This window comes from Drosophila subpulchrella, chromosome X, assembly GCF_014743375.2.
Source record: "Drosophila subpulchrella strain 33 F10 #4 breed RU33 chromosome X, RU_Dsub_v1.1 Primary Assembly, whole genome shotgun sequence".
NCBI lineage: Eukaryota > Metazoa > Arthropoda > Insecta > Diptera > Drosophilidae > Drosophila > Drosophila subpulchrella.
In genome coordinates, this window is record NC_050613.1 from 16,833,184 (window position 1) to 16,844,652 (window position 11,469).

General features: G+C 34.7%; 2 protein-coding genes across 2 annotated transcripts; one reads left to right on the forward strand and one right to left on the reverse strand.

Moving 5' to 3' along the window:
* The first annotated feature begins 573 nt into the window (after positions 1-573).
* Positions 574-7,988, forward strand: LOC119557362. The gene is made up of 8 exons (XM_037870103.1): positions 574-909; positions 2,536-2,827; positions 3,170-3,607; positions 3,905-4,080; positions 6,397-6,610; positions 6,669-6,993; positions 7,055-7,179; positions 7,240-7,988. The coding sequence occupies exons 2-8, from the start codon at positions 2,680-2,682 to the stop codon at positions 7,368-7,370; spliced, it is 1,557 nt and encodes a 518-aa protein (XP_037726031.1). The 5' UTR covers positions 574-909; positions 2,536-2,679; the 3' UTR covers positions 7,371-7,988.
* A 156-nt stretch (positions 7,989-8,144) lies between these two features.
* LOC119557363 (protein NipSnap) lies at positions 8,145-11,003 on the reverse strand. The gene is made up of 6 exons (XM_037870104.1): positions 10,857-11,003; positions 10,480-10,596; positions 9,337-9,516; positions 8,862-9,155; positions 8,662-8,804; positions 8,145-8,570 (listed from the first exon to the last, which is right to left on the reverse strand). The coding sequence occupies exons 2-6, from the start codon at positions 10,533-10,535 to the stop codon at positions 8,422-8,424; spliced, it is 822 nt and encodes a 273-aa protein (XP_037726032.1). The 5' UTR covers positions 10,536-10,596; positions 10,857-11,003; the 3' UTR covers positions 8,145-8,421.
* Between the last annotated feature and the right edge of the window lie 466 nt (positions 11,004-11,469).

The following is an 11,469-nucleotide window of genomic DNA, read 5'->3' on the forward strand; positions in this document are numbered from 1 at the left end:
AAAGACTCCAACTTGGCGTCTCAAAAGCACAGTAAAATAATTGTACAAAAATTGTGTAGAAATAAATTATATCTTTATTTCTACATGTCAGTTACTTTTATTAATTAAATGTATGCTTTTTATGTAGTAACAATTTTTATTTAAATTTAAAAAGTAATAGAACAGAAAAAAAATGTATCGAAATAAAGGAATGTTATTAAAATAAAAGTAACTAAAATTTTATTATAAATGTAGTTGAATCTTCACGAAACTCTTTAATAACTTGTAAGAAATGGATTATATTAATATCTAGGCTCAGATGTCACTCCAACCTATCCCTCCGGAAATATTTTTCCCAGTTTTAGCAAAATCCCAGGAAAAGCTTTGGGACAAGAGGTACTTCCCCACCTAGGGGAGATGTCCTGAGCAGTGGTGGATATTCCAAAACACTCAGTGCCAACCAACCAAAGTGTGACTCACTCAAAGAGATTGAGTGTGCAGACAAGCTTTCACTCGGACTTTCTCTGCTTTTCGTTTGGATGCTTGGAATGGAGTCTAAAGTTTTTGCCAACGACAGTTCATTACGGTTTTCAAGGATAAGCGATACCTACGTGCTCGCCGGATAGAGCGCATGAATAAAACGCACCCATCTGCGTGTTTCTTAACATCCTATGTGGAATAGGCCTGCTACATTATTTTTTTGTGTGTGTAAAAATGTGTTAATAAAAAATCGTCAAGAACTGTTTGATGCCTGGATAGAGTAATATTTTTTTAATACATTTTTTTTGTTAGTATTGCAAACTTAATGCAAAAGTGACAGTGTTTTTGTTCGAATGTGACATGTGCTAAACAAAGCAAGTGATTTTCTAATCGCTTTAATTCTCATCTGGTAGCTTGAATGGTAGTCAACACAACACATCGCTGCACATGGTAAGTCAAACTGATGATTCCTAAGACAAAGGACTTGCAAAATATTATCTTATTTGAAAACTATTATCCAGTTGAACGCAAAGTTGTTTGAATAGAAACTTAAAAGAATAAATATAATAAAGATTTAGCACCTGAGTACCGCATTATTTTTGATTTCAACCATCATTGCGCCTTAGGCAATAAAATATAACGCATTTCCTGTGTGTATAAGCAGGAAGCTTAAATTGGGATAGATGAGAAAAATCAAAAATAAAACAAGAAATAACGCTGGAGGCGAGTGCGCCGAATATAAAATTCCACCTACTCACTGTCCTGCTACAAATTATATTGCTTATAGAAAGAGAGTCAAAAGGCCTTTTTTAACAGAACGCATAATTGGCCAAATTTAATATCTGGGCAGATTTAACCCAAGCGAATATATTTTTTAATCCCTTTGGTTAAAAAAATGGTATCACCATCTATAGAGACATGGATATTTCCATGTTGAGACATGGATACGTGATAAAACGGATATTTTATGAACCATCGAAAATACTCTTAACTAGATTACAGCTAAATTTCGAGAAATTTATCATTTCCGAGACAATTTAAGCAAAACAAGACAGCTTGCACAATGCAAATACAAAAGTGGCTTTCACGGCCAACAGCTTAAAAGCCGAAAATTATTTATACTTCAAGCTAAATACGGGTCATGCCTCACGGGACATTTTTTCATTATTTTATTTATGTAGTTCTCTATACCTTTAGGCAAGACCTAATAGTTTCTTGCATTTATCTGAATAGCCTACTCCCATGGGCCTGGTGGTGCAGATCAAAATACTGGTAGGAGGGTCGGAACCGTTTACTTAAATTCTAAGCAAAAATGCATTTGCAACTGCAAGTTGTAAATGTAGGTCAACAATTTTACTCGAACAGGAATCAAAAATTTGAATATAGATTAATAGTAAACAAATCTGCAAACGTTAAGAGGTGTTGTCGAATTATGGGTTTTAAAAAGGAAGGTTTTAAAAATCCCATGAAAACATAAGAATAGCACTCATGGGAAATGGTAGAAAAAACTTAATCAAACAAAATTTTTAAAGGAAGCTTTAAAACTTAAGCCGTAACAAAGGTGCCCCAATGAATAATTAATTTAAATTGAATTCATTAAATTATAATGCTGTTATAAAGGAATTTAATATTAAAAATTTGCTCACTTTTAAAGTAGGATTAGATTTGTAAAATAAGGGCTATAAAAAATACATGTTGGGCATTCTTTCTTGAAGCCTGTAGATTCACCGAGATATGAAAATATTTAACATAGGGATTTTGTAACTACATATTAAAACTCTTGCTAAAAATTGAAGAATTAACGCAAAGCCATAAATAGTAAAGCTACAACATTTAATATATATTCTTACAGTCGTATAGGTTTGTGTCAAGAACTTATTTTGCCCTAAGTTACCCCAACTTGATGCAACATATGTACAACAACAACCCAATTTGGTCATTCCATTTCAAACTTTTCTTTTTAATTAAAAAGTAGGTAGTTGCAGCCAATAATAATTTTGGAATGTTTAAGATTCAAAGTTTAAATAAGATTCTTCGATTCTTCCATGAATACTTGTTTTTTTCGTTATTTTTCAGTTCTTTAAATGGTAAAGAGAAAAGGGAAGATCAGCTATCGATAAGATTCAGTGCCAGAAAGCAGCTGAGTTTTTTCGAAACTAAGATGAAGGTTACTGATTACTCTCGAGCACATTCCGTAAGTCACGTCGCCCCGTGCAAAGGATGAGGCTTCCAAAAGGATATAGGACATTATCACCAGCATCGAACGCTGCCCAGACGTCGCCACTCTCCTACAATTCACAAACTAGTCTGAGCCTCCTTCGGCTGCTCGCAGTTTTCTTGGTGATTGGAACGCAAGTTCATGTTCTATGTAAGTGCATCTCATAAGTTTTATTTTTAGAGATTTGTTACAGGACAATATATTAAATATGCTTCAATTGTTTTGGATTTATCGTATTTCGATTATTATTGATTCTTGTTATATTCTGTTCTTTAGGAGCTAAAGCTCTTGATAACTTTCAAAGAATACAAATATTTATTTTAAAGACCTTAAAGACCACTTTTATTATTCAAATCTGATCTTTTTTTTATCATATGAATTAAGTCATACATACATATTTAATAATCAGCTAAAGTAAAGGCATTCTTTGAACCGAAACATGTTTTTTCCACGTGTTTTTTCTTAATAATTTAATTGACCTTTGCAATCCAGGCACGGCATCCGTCGAACAAAAAACCACCTCGACAAATACACAACCCAGAATCGGCGAGAATCGTACTTTACTTTTTGATGACTATAATAAAACTAAAACGACATTATCAACAGCTGATTACCCGTCAGCCACAAGAGCAACCCTTTACGGATTTTCATCGCAGGACCAGGACCAGTACCAGTCCCAAATGCCAGTCGAGGAGTCGAACTCATCGCATAGCGCCAATCCCACGAAAATTAGCAGGGATAAAACATCCATAGGGACACCAGGCAGCATGGAGATTAGCGATAGCCATTCAATCAAAAATTTAGGAACAACTGATCAGCTTACGACTGTGACAATGCCAACAACAGCATTTGCATCCCTAAAAACCGATAAAAGTACGATAAAACAGTCAATCGATTCCACGCGCACGAGAAATCATTGGACAGCAAGCGGTACGTATGGATTAGAAAAAGAATATTCGGATGTTATATATAGACCAAAATATTATGTTTAGAATAAAATCGAAAATATCATTATTGTAATACACTACTATATATCGATAGAGTTGTTATCGTACCTATTTGAACATAAACTTTTTTTATAGGTATGCTTTTATCGAAATTGAGAAACGGTATATTACTTTAATATCTTTTGGAATTATATATGTGGCTTGTAAACAGAATGAAAGGCACTTAAAAATTAAATAAATCTTTGGACATTTTTCGAAACCTTTTTTTCAACCCCAACAGGATTCGCTCGTGTCACAGAACGACCACGCAGTAAGCACCACCATGAGCACCACTGGGGACCCTTTTTTGAGGAGCCCATCAACTCGCCCACTTCAGGGGACAACCTCGTGTCCGCCGTGCATTTGTTCACGGAAGCGGTGCTCAATTGCCGTGTCGGTATGCTCAAGGACAAAACTGTAAGTGAGCTTTGTATATGCTATTTGTTTTGTAACATTGTTTTTGATTGGTTGTGAAGAGCAGGTTACCATTCGGGACACCATTGGAAATACGGAAAAATCAATCATAAAAAAAACATATAATGTCTTTTAAAAATAAAAGAAAAAATTCAAATGTAGAATGTTACAGAATTCAACCACAAATTCATAGAGGTATCCCACATTAAAATCGGAGTCCAATAACTCAAGTTATGAAATTTAGAAGTTCAGTTTTGGGTTCCCTTTTGATAGCCATTGAAATTACGGAAAAATCGAACATGAAAGTGGGTTAAAATTTTGACCCTCTTCGAAAAGAAATATTTAAATGTAGATTTTTAGAGAATTCATCTACAAATTCATAGAGGTATCCCACATCAAAATCGGAGTCCAATAACTCATGTTATGGAATCTTGAAGTGCTGTTTTGGGCCCCACTCCGAAAACCATTGAAATTACGGAAAAATAGAACATGAAAAGGGGCTAAAATTTTGACCCTCTTCAAAAATAAATATTTGAATGTAGATTATTAGAAAATTCAACCACAATTTAATAGAGGTATCCCACACCAAAATCGGAGTCCAATAACTCAAGTTATGGAATCTTGAAGTCCAATTTTGGGTTCCCATTCCGAAAATCATTGGAAATACAGAAAAAACGAACATGAAAATGGGTTAAAATTTTGATCCTCTTTGAAAATAAATTTGTAAGTGTATAATATTAGAGAATTCAAATACAAACTCAAAGAGGTATCCCACTTCAAAATCGGAGTCCAATAACTCAAATTATGGAATCTTGAAGTGTAGTTTTGGGTTCCCATATTGAAAACCACTGAAAATTCGGAAAAATAGAATATGAAAACCATTGGAAATAATATAAAAAATAACGGGTATAAATATTTGAATGTACAATTGAGACACCTCAATGATCCGCGGAATTAATAAAAGTTGTTCATTATTTTATGTTTAATATTTGACATTTTACAAAAATTTTATGGAGACAATAAGGGTTAAAATCTCTCCGGCCACTGTTTAAAACAGTTTAAAAAACGCGGACAAAGTCGCGGAGGGGGAAGCTGTTTTAATTATAATTAGAAACTTGCAAATGTTGTGAAATCAAAATAAAAGTGGCTATATATATATTAACATATCAATTAAAAGGCAAACAGTCGTAAATTAATTACATTTTACTTACCAATTTGTGTTTTCCAATTGTTTAGGTATATGTACATGTACATATGTACGCTTCAAGCTTTGAAGATCAGACCAAGCTGTACTTAAAGCTACATATATGTATGTAATGCAGAGCCACGCACACGGGCGTCTTAGTGTGGGTGTAACGCACACACATACTTATGTATGCAGCTATTACGCAGCACCTGCTGAAAAAAACAGAATTTAGGCGTTTAATAGGGAAAAATCTAACAAATTTCAATAACCCGGCCTGCAATCACTTGTTATTAATACTTTGCACTAATTTTTATCACTTTTTAAACACTTTTAAACACATTTATTAATATATTTTGCGACGCAGTGCGCCGCGTCTTAAGGAAGAAAACGGAATGAGAGAGAGAGAGGGGGCAGCTTTCGACTTCGCAACCATTTTCCTTCACCGCCATTTTCTTATTTCTGATCCTCTCTTTGGCTTTACCGTTGTCTGCAGGAGAGAGCTTTGAGAATACAAGTAGGAAGGAGCTTTTTATGGCATATTTATATTTTTGATCCTCTCTTCTGGTTTCTTAAATATTCAAAACAAATTAAATCTTATAAAATGGTAATCATTCCATTAATACGTAAATATGATCTTGTATCATAAAAGAAAAATGCGGAAAGGCATTAAAGCTTTAAATTTTTTTTAATATTTCATTAAAATACACATTTTTAAACATTTAATAAACTAAATTTTTCAATTTGTTTTAAAACTTAAACTTAAAAAGTGTATCTTTGTCTTGCGATCAACAATTTGTATACTAAAGAAAACGCCACTTAGAAGTTAAATGCCCATAAAAATAGACCACAAAATTATAACTTCTGCCAGGAAAATCTTAAATACTTACACCAAAATCCAGCAGTTACTTTAAAACATATCCTTTAACCTTCAATTTTTATCATTTTATTTTCAAGTTTGTTTCACAACGTCTCTTAATTTAAAAATCGTGTCTTTTTCTTGTGATCAATCAAGAACACGTCATCCAGAAGTCAAATACCTTTAAAAATCGACCACAACTTCGGCCAAGAAAATCTTAAATACACCAAAATCCAGCGGTTCCCCTAAATTGCATCCCTCCACCTCCTATTTTCAGGTCATGTGGGTCAGGCGAACGGCGGAAAAGGTATCACTCCTGACTGTTGGTAACGTCACCTACAGTGGAGACCCGAGGATACGGGTGAAGTTCCAGTACCCGAACAATTGGCGGTTACTTATCAACCCAACGCAGACTGAAGACGCCGGAGTTTACATGTGCCAGGTTTCCACCCATCCCCCCCGTGTATTCACCACCAACCTCACCATCTTGGGTAGGTTTCGCATTAGGTTTATAAAACCTACAATCTCTGATAAGTTCTACATTTTCAGAACCCCCTTTAAGGATAATCGATGAGCACGAGAGGGATGTGGGGGATCGTTACTATAAGTCAGGAAGCACCGTCGATCTACAATGCCAAATATCGCGTAGCTTTTTCCAAAAAGAACGTCAAACCATTATAAAATCAACTGATTCTGCAAATGATGCTGTACAAAAACTATTTAATGAGACGAATAGTGAGCTTAATTTAATCGGAAACTCAAGTCAGACGCCACATAAACTCTCTGGCCAGGATCTGGAAAAGTACTTTACCAAGTTTATAACCTGGGCAAAAGATGAAGAGCCTCTTCAAGGAATGACCAATAAACGCTTAAGGTAATTTTATTATTATATTATTGTTATTACAAAAATTAAATTTAATATATTGTTGTTACAGTGTTTCCGACGTATGGCTAACTAGTCGTATCTCCATTGGGGATGCAAAACTCTCCGATAGTGGAAACTATTCCTGTTCTCTTGGCAGACTGTTCACTGTAATTGTCCAAGTTCAAGTGCTCACAGGTGATATATATATAATATGATATGATAATAAGATATGATATATATAAAATATATTTATAGGGGAACTACCCGCGGCTGTCCAGCACAATATAGCATCGAGGCCCGAGATCTGTTCTCTTGCGATATTGGGACTCCTTCTTGAACTCATTTTCCTCTTTACTTGCCTGAAAACTGAAAGTCGAAAATTCTAAGGCACTAATCTGTGGTTATCCACAAACAATTAACCAATAATATTAAGGATAACAGAGATTGGCTGGTTCTAAACAATTGTTTTAGTTTTAAAGTTGAGAATCAGAAGGTGATTTCATTATATATTTATGTTATAGTGCCTATGGTGTAATAAGACTTCAGATTTGTTTTGACAAATATTCTTAAATGTTTAAAATCAGTAATTGGATTTAATTAGGCCACAATATGAAACAATAATATTCCAGATTCTTAAGAGACAAAAAAAACAACGGTTTACATATTTTCGTCCAACTTGTTTTCTAGTTAATTTAGTAATGAAGTTGAAATCTCTATGTGTAAATGTTATAATATTTCTTTAAGAGTTAAGAAACTGGGGAGGATCGAAATCTTAGTCCAAAAATTGTTAAATTTACCCTTCTGCGACGATTTAAAGCTGGTGAAAATTAGTATATTTATGTATATGCTTTAAAATTTTCTTTTTAACAACTTTCGCGGGCAAATCAAATGTATCATACGTTACTTTAAGTTTATACCACTAATTCACAGGATAACAAGTTTTTTCAAGAAAACAACGATCTGATTAAAATCTTATGCGGTATACTACTTTTTCATCACCTAAATTGCTGTTTGTATTTCTGGTCCTGGGTGCTTCTGACGTTTTCAACTGGAGAAGTTGATATATCATATTGTTGAGACAGTATTTTACTCATATCGGATCGTTTAAAGGATTTCATCCAGTCGCATATCTTATCTACATTCCCGAGGAAACACTAATAAACAGTTTCATAATTGCTTTATTTTATAAAACAAAATTGGTTTTGTTAAATTCAAGGGTCGTAGGTGATACACACGTAGGGCTTGTAAAAATTTTTGGATAGAATTTTCACTTTGACCTTAATTATACTTAAAAAAAAAAAAATAAAAATGATTGCATATATAGCTGGCATTATTTACAATAACTATTCAACAGGAAAAGGGGGCAAAGTTACGTTCTCGATTGTTTTCACAGCAATAAGCTTCCAATATTTTTCAGATCGCTACGCCCGGTGCTAATTATTGTGAAGGCGAGAATTCAGTGGGCGCAAGGACACGACAGTGCATATCACGGATTAGGGGAACCGTATAGGCCACACACTCGTCCCATCCGGGGGATCGCCAAGCGGCTTCCCTGGTCTCCTTGCGGTCTTGCAGAGATTTGTAACCTATAAACAACAAGAAACATAAATTTATTATTAAATACAAAGGTTATTCGAATATTTTCCAGCAATTAAAAAAAGTATCTGGTAGACTTACACCAAATGTGATGAACATTGTACAGTCTTCCGATCTGAGAAAAGAATCCGGCAAATGCCTCGTTGTTATGCTTGCGATAATTGATGGCACGTGCCCAGTTGTTTCCCCACTCAATCATGGTGCCAGGGGTCAGTCGGTATGAGCTGAGATATTAGATAGATTATAGAGATATTAACCAAGAAGAATTTACATCTCCTTACCGCATTTCGTAAATGTTCTTGCCGGTACGACTGGCAATCTGCGGCCAGTAGCTGAATGCCAAGAGATATTGCAAGTGACGGGATCGCAAGAACTTCGAACGTTCCTGCATCAGGCTGAGATACTCGGGATCATTCCAAAGGTCCTCTTTGGCCTGGTCGATTTTCTCAAATCCTCCCGTGTACTTCCAGAGGTGAAGGCATTGATCCATATCACCCACCTGCACGGTCCATGATGCCACCAATTCGCACGAAAGATTCGCCTTCTTTTCGTTTATCAGTGCCACAGTATTTTTGCTGAAGAGAGATAAGGTATTTTTAAACGAAATTATTTTTAAGAGTACTTGAGAAATCATTGCAGAATGAAAACCACATGAAAGTGGGCATAAAAGTATGCTTCGGAATATTTCGCAGGCATATTTAATGAGGTTTTTCTTTAGTACCTCAGATTTTTCATACTCTTTATCCGCTCACTTACTAGTTATTTAAATAGTTGCCCATGGAATCGGGCCTGACATTGTGCGTATGTAGGGCATATATGATTTCCTTATCGCTGAGCATACGACTGTGGGACTCCTTGGTTGGCTCTATTTTTCGAACGAGCAGCTTTGAGAACCATGATTCCGAATCGTTGCAGCTTGCAGTGGTGGATAGGGTGCTAGAAATACAAGTTAGAGGATGTATTTAATATTAAGGTATTTTAAAAATAATTTTTAGTCATAATATAGGACTTTTTCTATTTTTATTTTACATATTTAATATTCTTAGAGGTTCATAAAGACCTTTAAAAGATTTTTAATAATAAACTCAGACCTAGACGACTTTTATTGATAACGTTTTTAATAAGTGGCACCATCAGATCAAAGATATAACATTTAATTTGTGAAAGGCTGCTTATCAAAGTACGCCTTACCTATGCTAGTAGAACTGGAATATAGGGAAATAAGATAAATAACTAGAACGCAATTTCCTTTCTGCTGATCGGTTTTGAAATGATGTATGTATCTTAAGAATTGCTCTACAGTTCTATAGTCATGATTACTATATATCAGAACATTAAAATACATTAAAAAATATATATATTTCTAAAAAATCTATATGAAGGGTGACAAAAATTCGCACAGTAGTGCTTATTGGGTTTTTGCATACGATTTAGCTTGCTGACGTCGCAACGGCATTTTCATATATACGCATTTTGGAACCGGACATACATATTGACATATGTCACGTAGGTGTGTGAAAACCAGTGTTGTTGAAGGTACTCTCTTATTGTACCTAGTTGGGGTACAGGCTATTTTTAAAAGTAAGTATTCCAGCATTTTGGTAAAGTTAAAAAAGTCTTATTAATTTTGAAAACTAAAATTAAATAGTATATTAACTTTGCATAATTATAAAAACAGATTATTCAAATGAACGTAAAAAGACAATATACTCTTAAGTTATAAAAAAATAAACACTATCATTATAAGATTGAATATATTGATTTTATGTTTCAGGTTGGCTCGGTGAAAGTACCTATATAGGAGGTACAGGTACCCCTGGATAGGTACTCCCCACTGATAGAGACACAGCTGTGGGAAATATATATTCTTTTGTTGTATATGCATGTTGTTTGTCTTACCGGACAGCGTTGTTGTTGCCTCTGCCGACGGCCAATAGGTTACGTAGCTTCAACATTTTCGATTTATGTAGGATCTGGCGAATATGTGTGTATATATGGTGTGCTATGGGGTGAAAACTGGAACACACGGAAAATCAGTTACTGTTATCATCCCGATTCGCCATCTCGCAGTGCAATGTGTGTACTTTGTGTGTACTTTAGTCAAGGTGAAGTCAGAGTCATTTTAGCAAGTGCGCCGGTACATGGTCTTTTGGGATTGATAATAGAATAGAGAACTCTGTCCCAATGTCCCCACCCCGTTTCGTTTCCGAATTCCCAGCCCCACTTGTCCGGTGAAGTAACTCCACAAAATACCCTCAGTCCACACTAGCACTCACTTTTAATTTCGTTGCCGGATTGTTAAAAACTAAAATAATATTTAAATGAAATGGTAACGTTAAAAGAAAACAAAATGCGGCCTATAAATAATATAGAGCTGGTTGAACCACTCACGATAGTATCGATATATCGAATACACGCGTTGCACTATCGATAGGGCTGGTGGGGACTAGTGCTGGCCGTGAATAGACTTATCGATGATTTAATTTCCTTGATATATCGATAAGGGATTTAAGATTTCCTTCGGTAAAGAGAGCGCGGTCACACTGCCTTTTAAACGTCAATTTTAAATATTGATACCGTTAGAAACGGTTTTTATTCAGTATTATCATTTTTGTGGGGCATTCTTTCATATCTCCGTGAGATATATGCTTAAAGAGCTGAAATTAAATATTTAGCTTTCTTGTGATCAGTAAATATGTGTATTTTTTCGCAAAACAAATTTTTGGAATTACTAAAGATTTAAAAATAAATAAGTTTGCAACTCTTATCATTTTAATTCAACTGCAATAATTGGGATAAGGGTAGTTTTTATATGGAATTTTGCTGTTCCAAAAAATCTGAAAGCAATTGTTATAGCAATGTATTATAGCTATCATTAGAAAATCATCC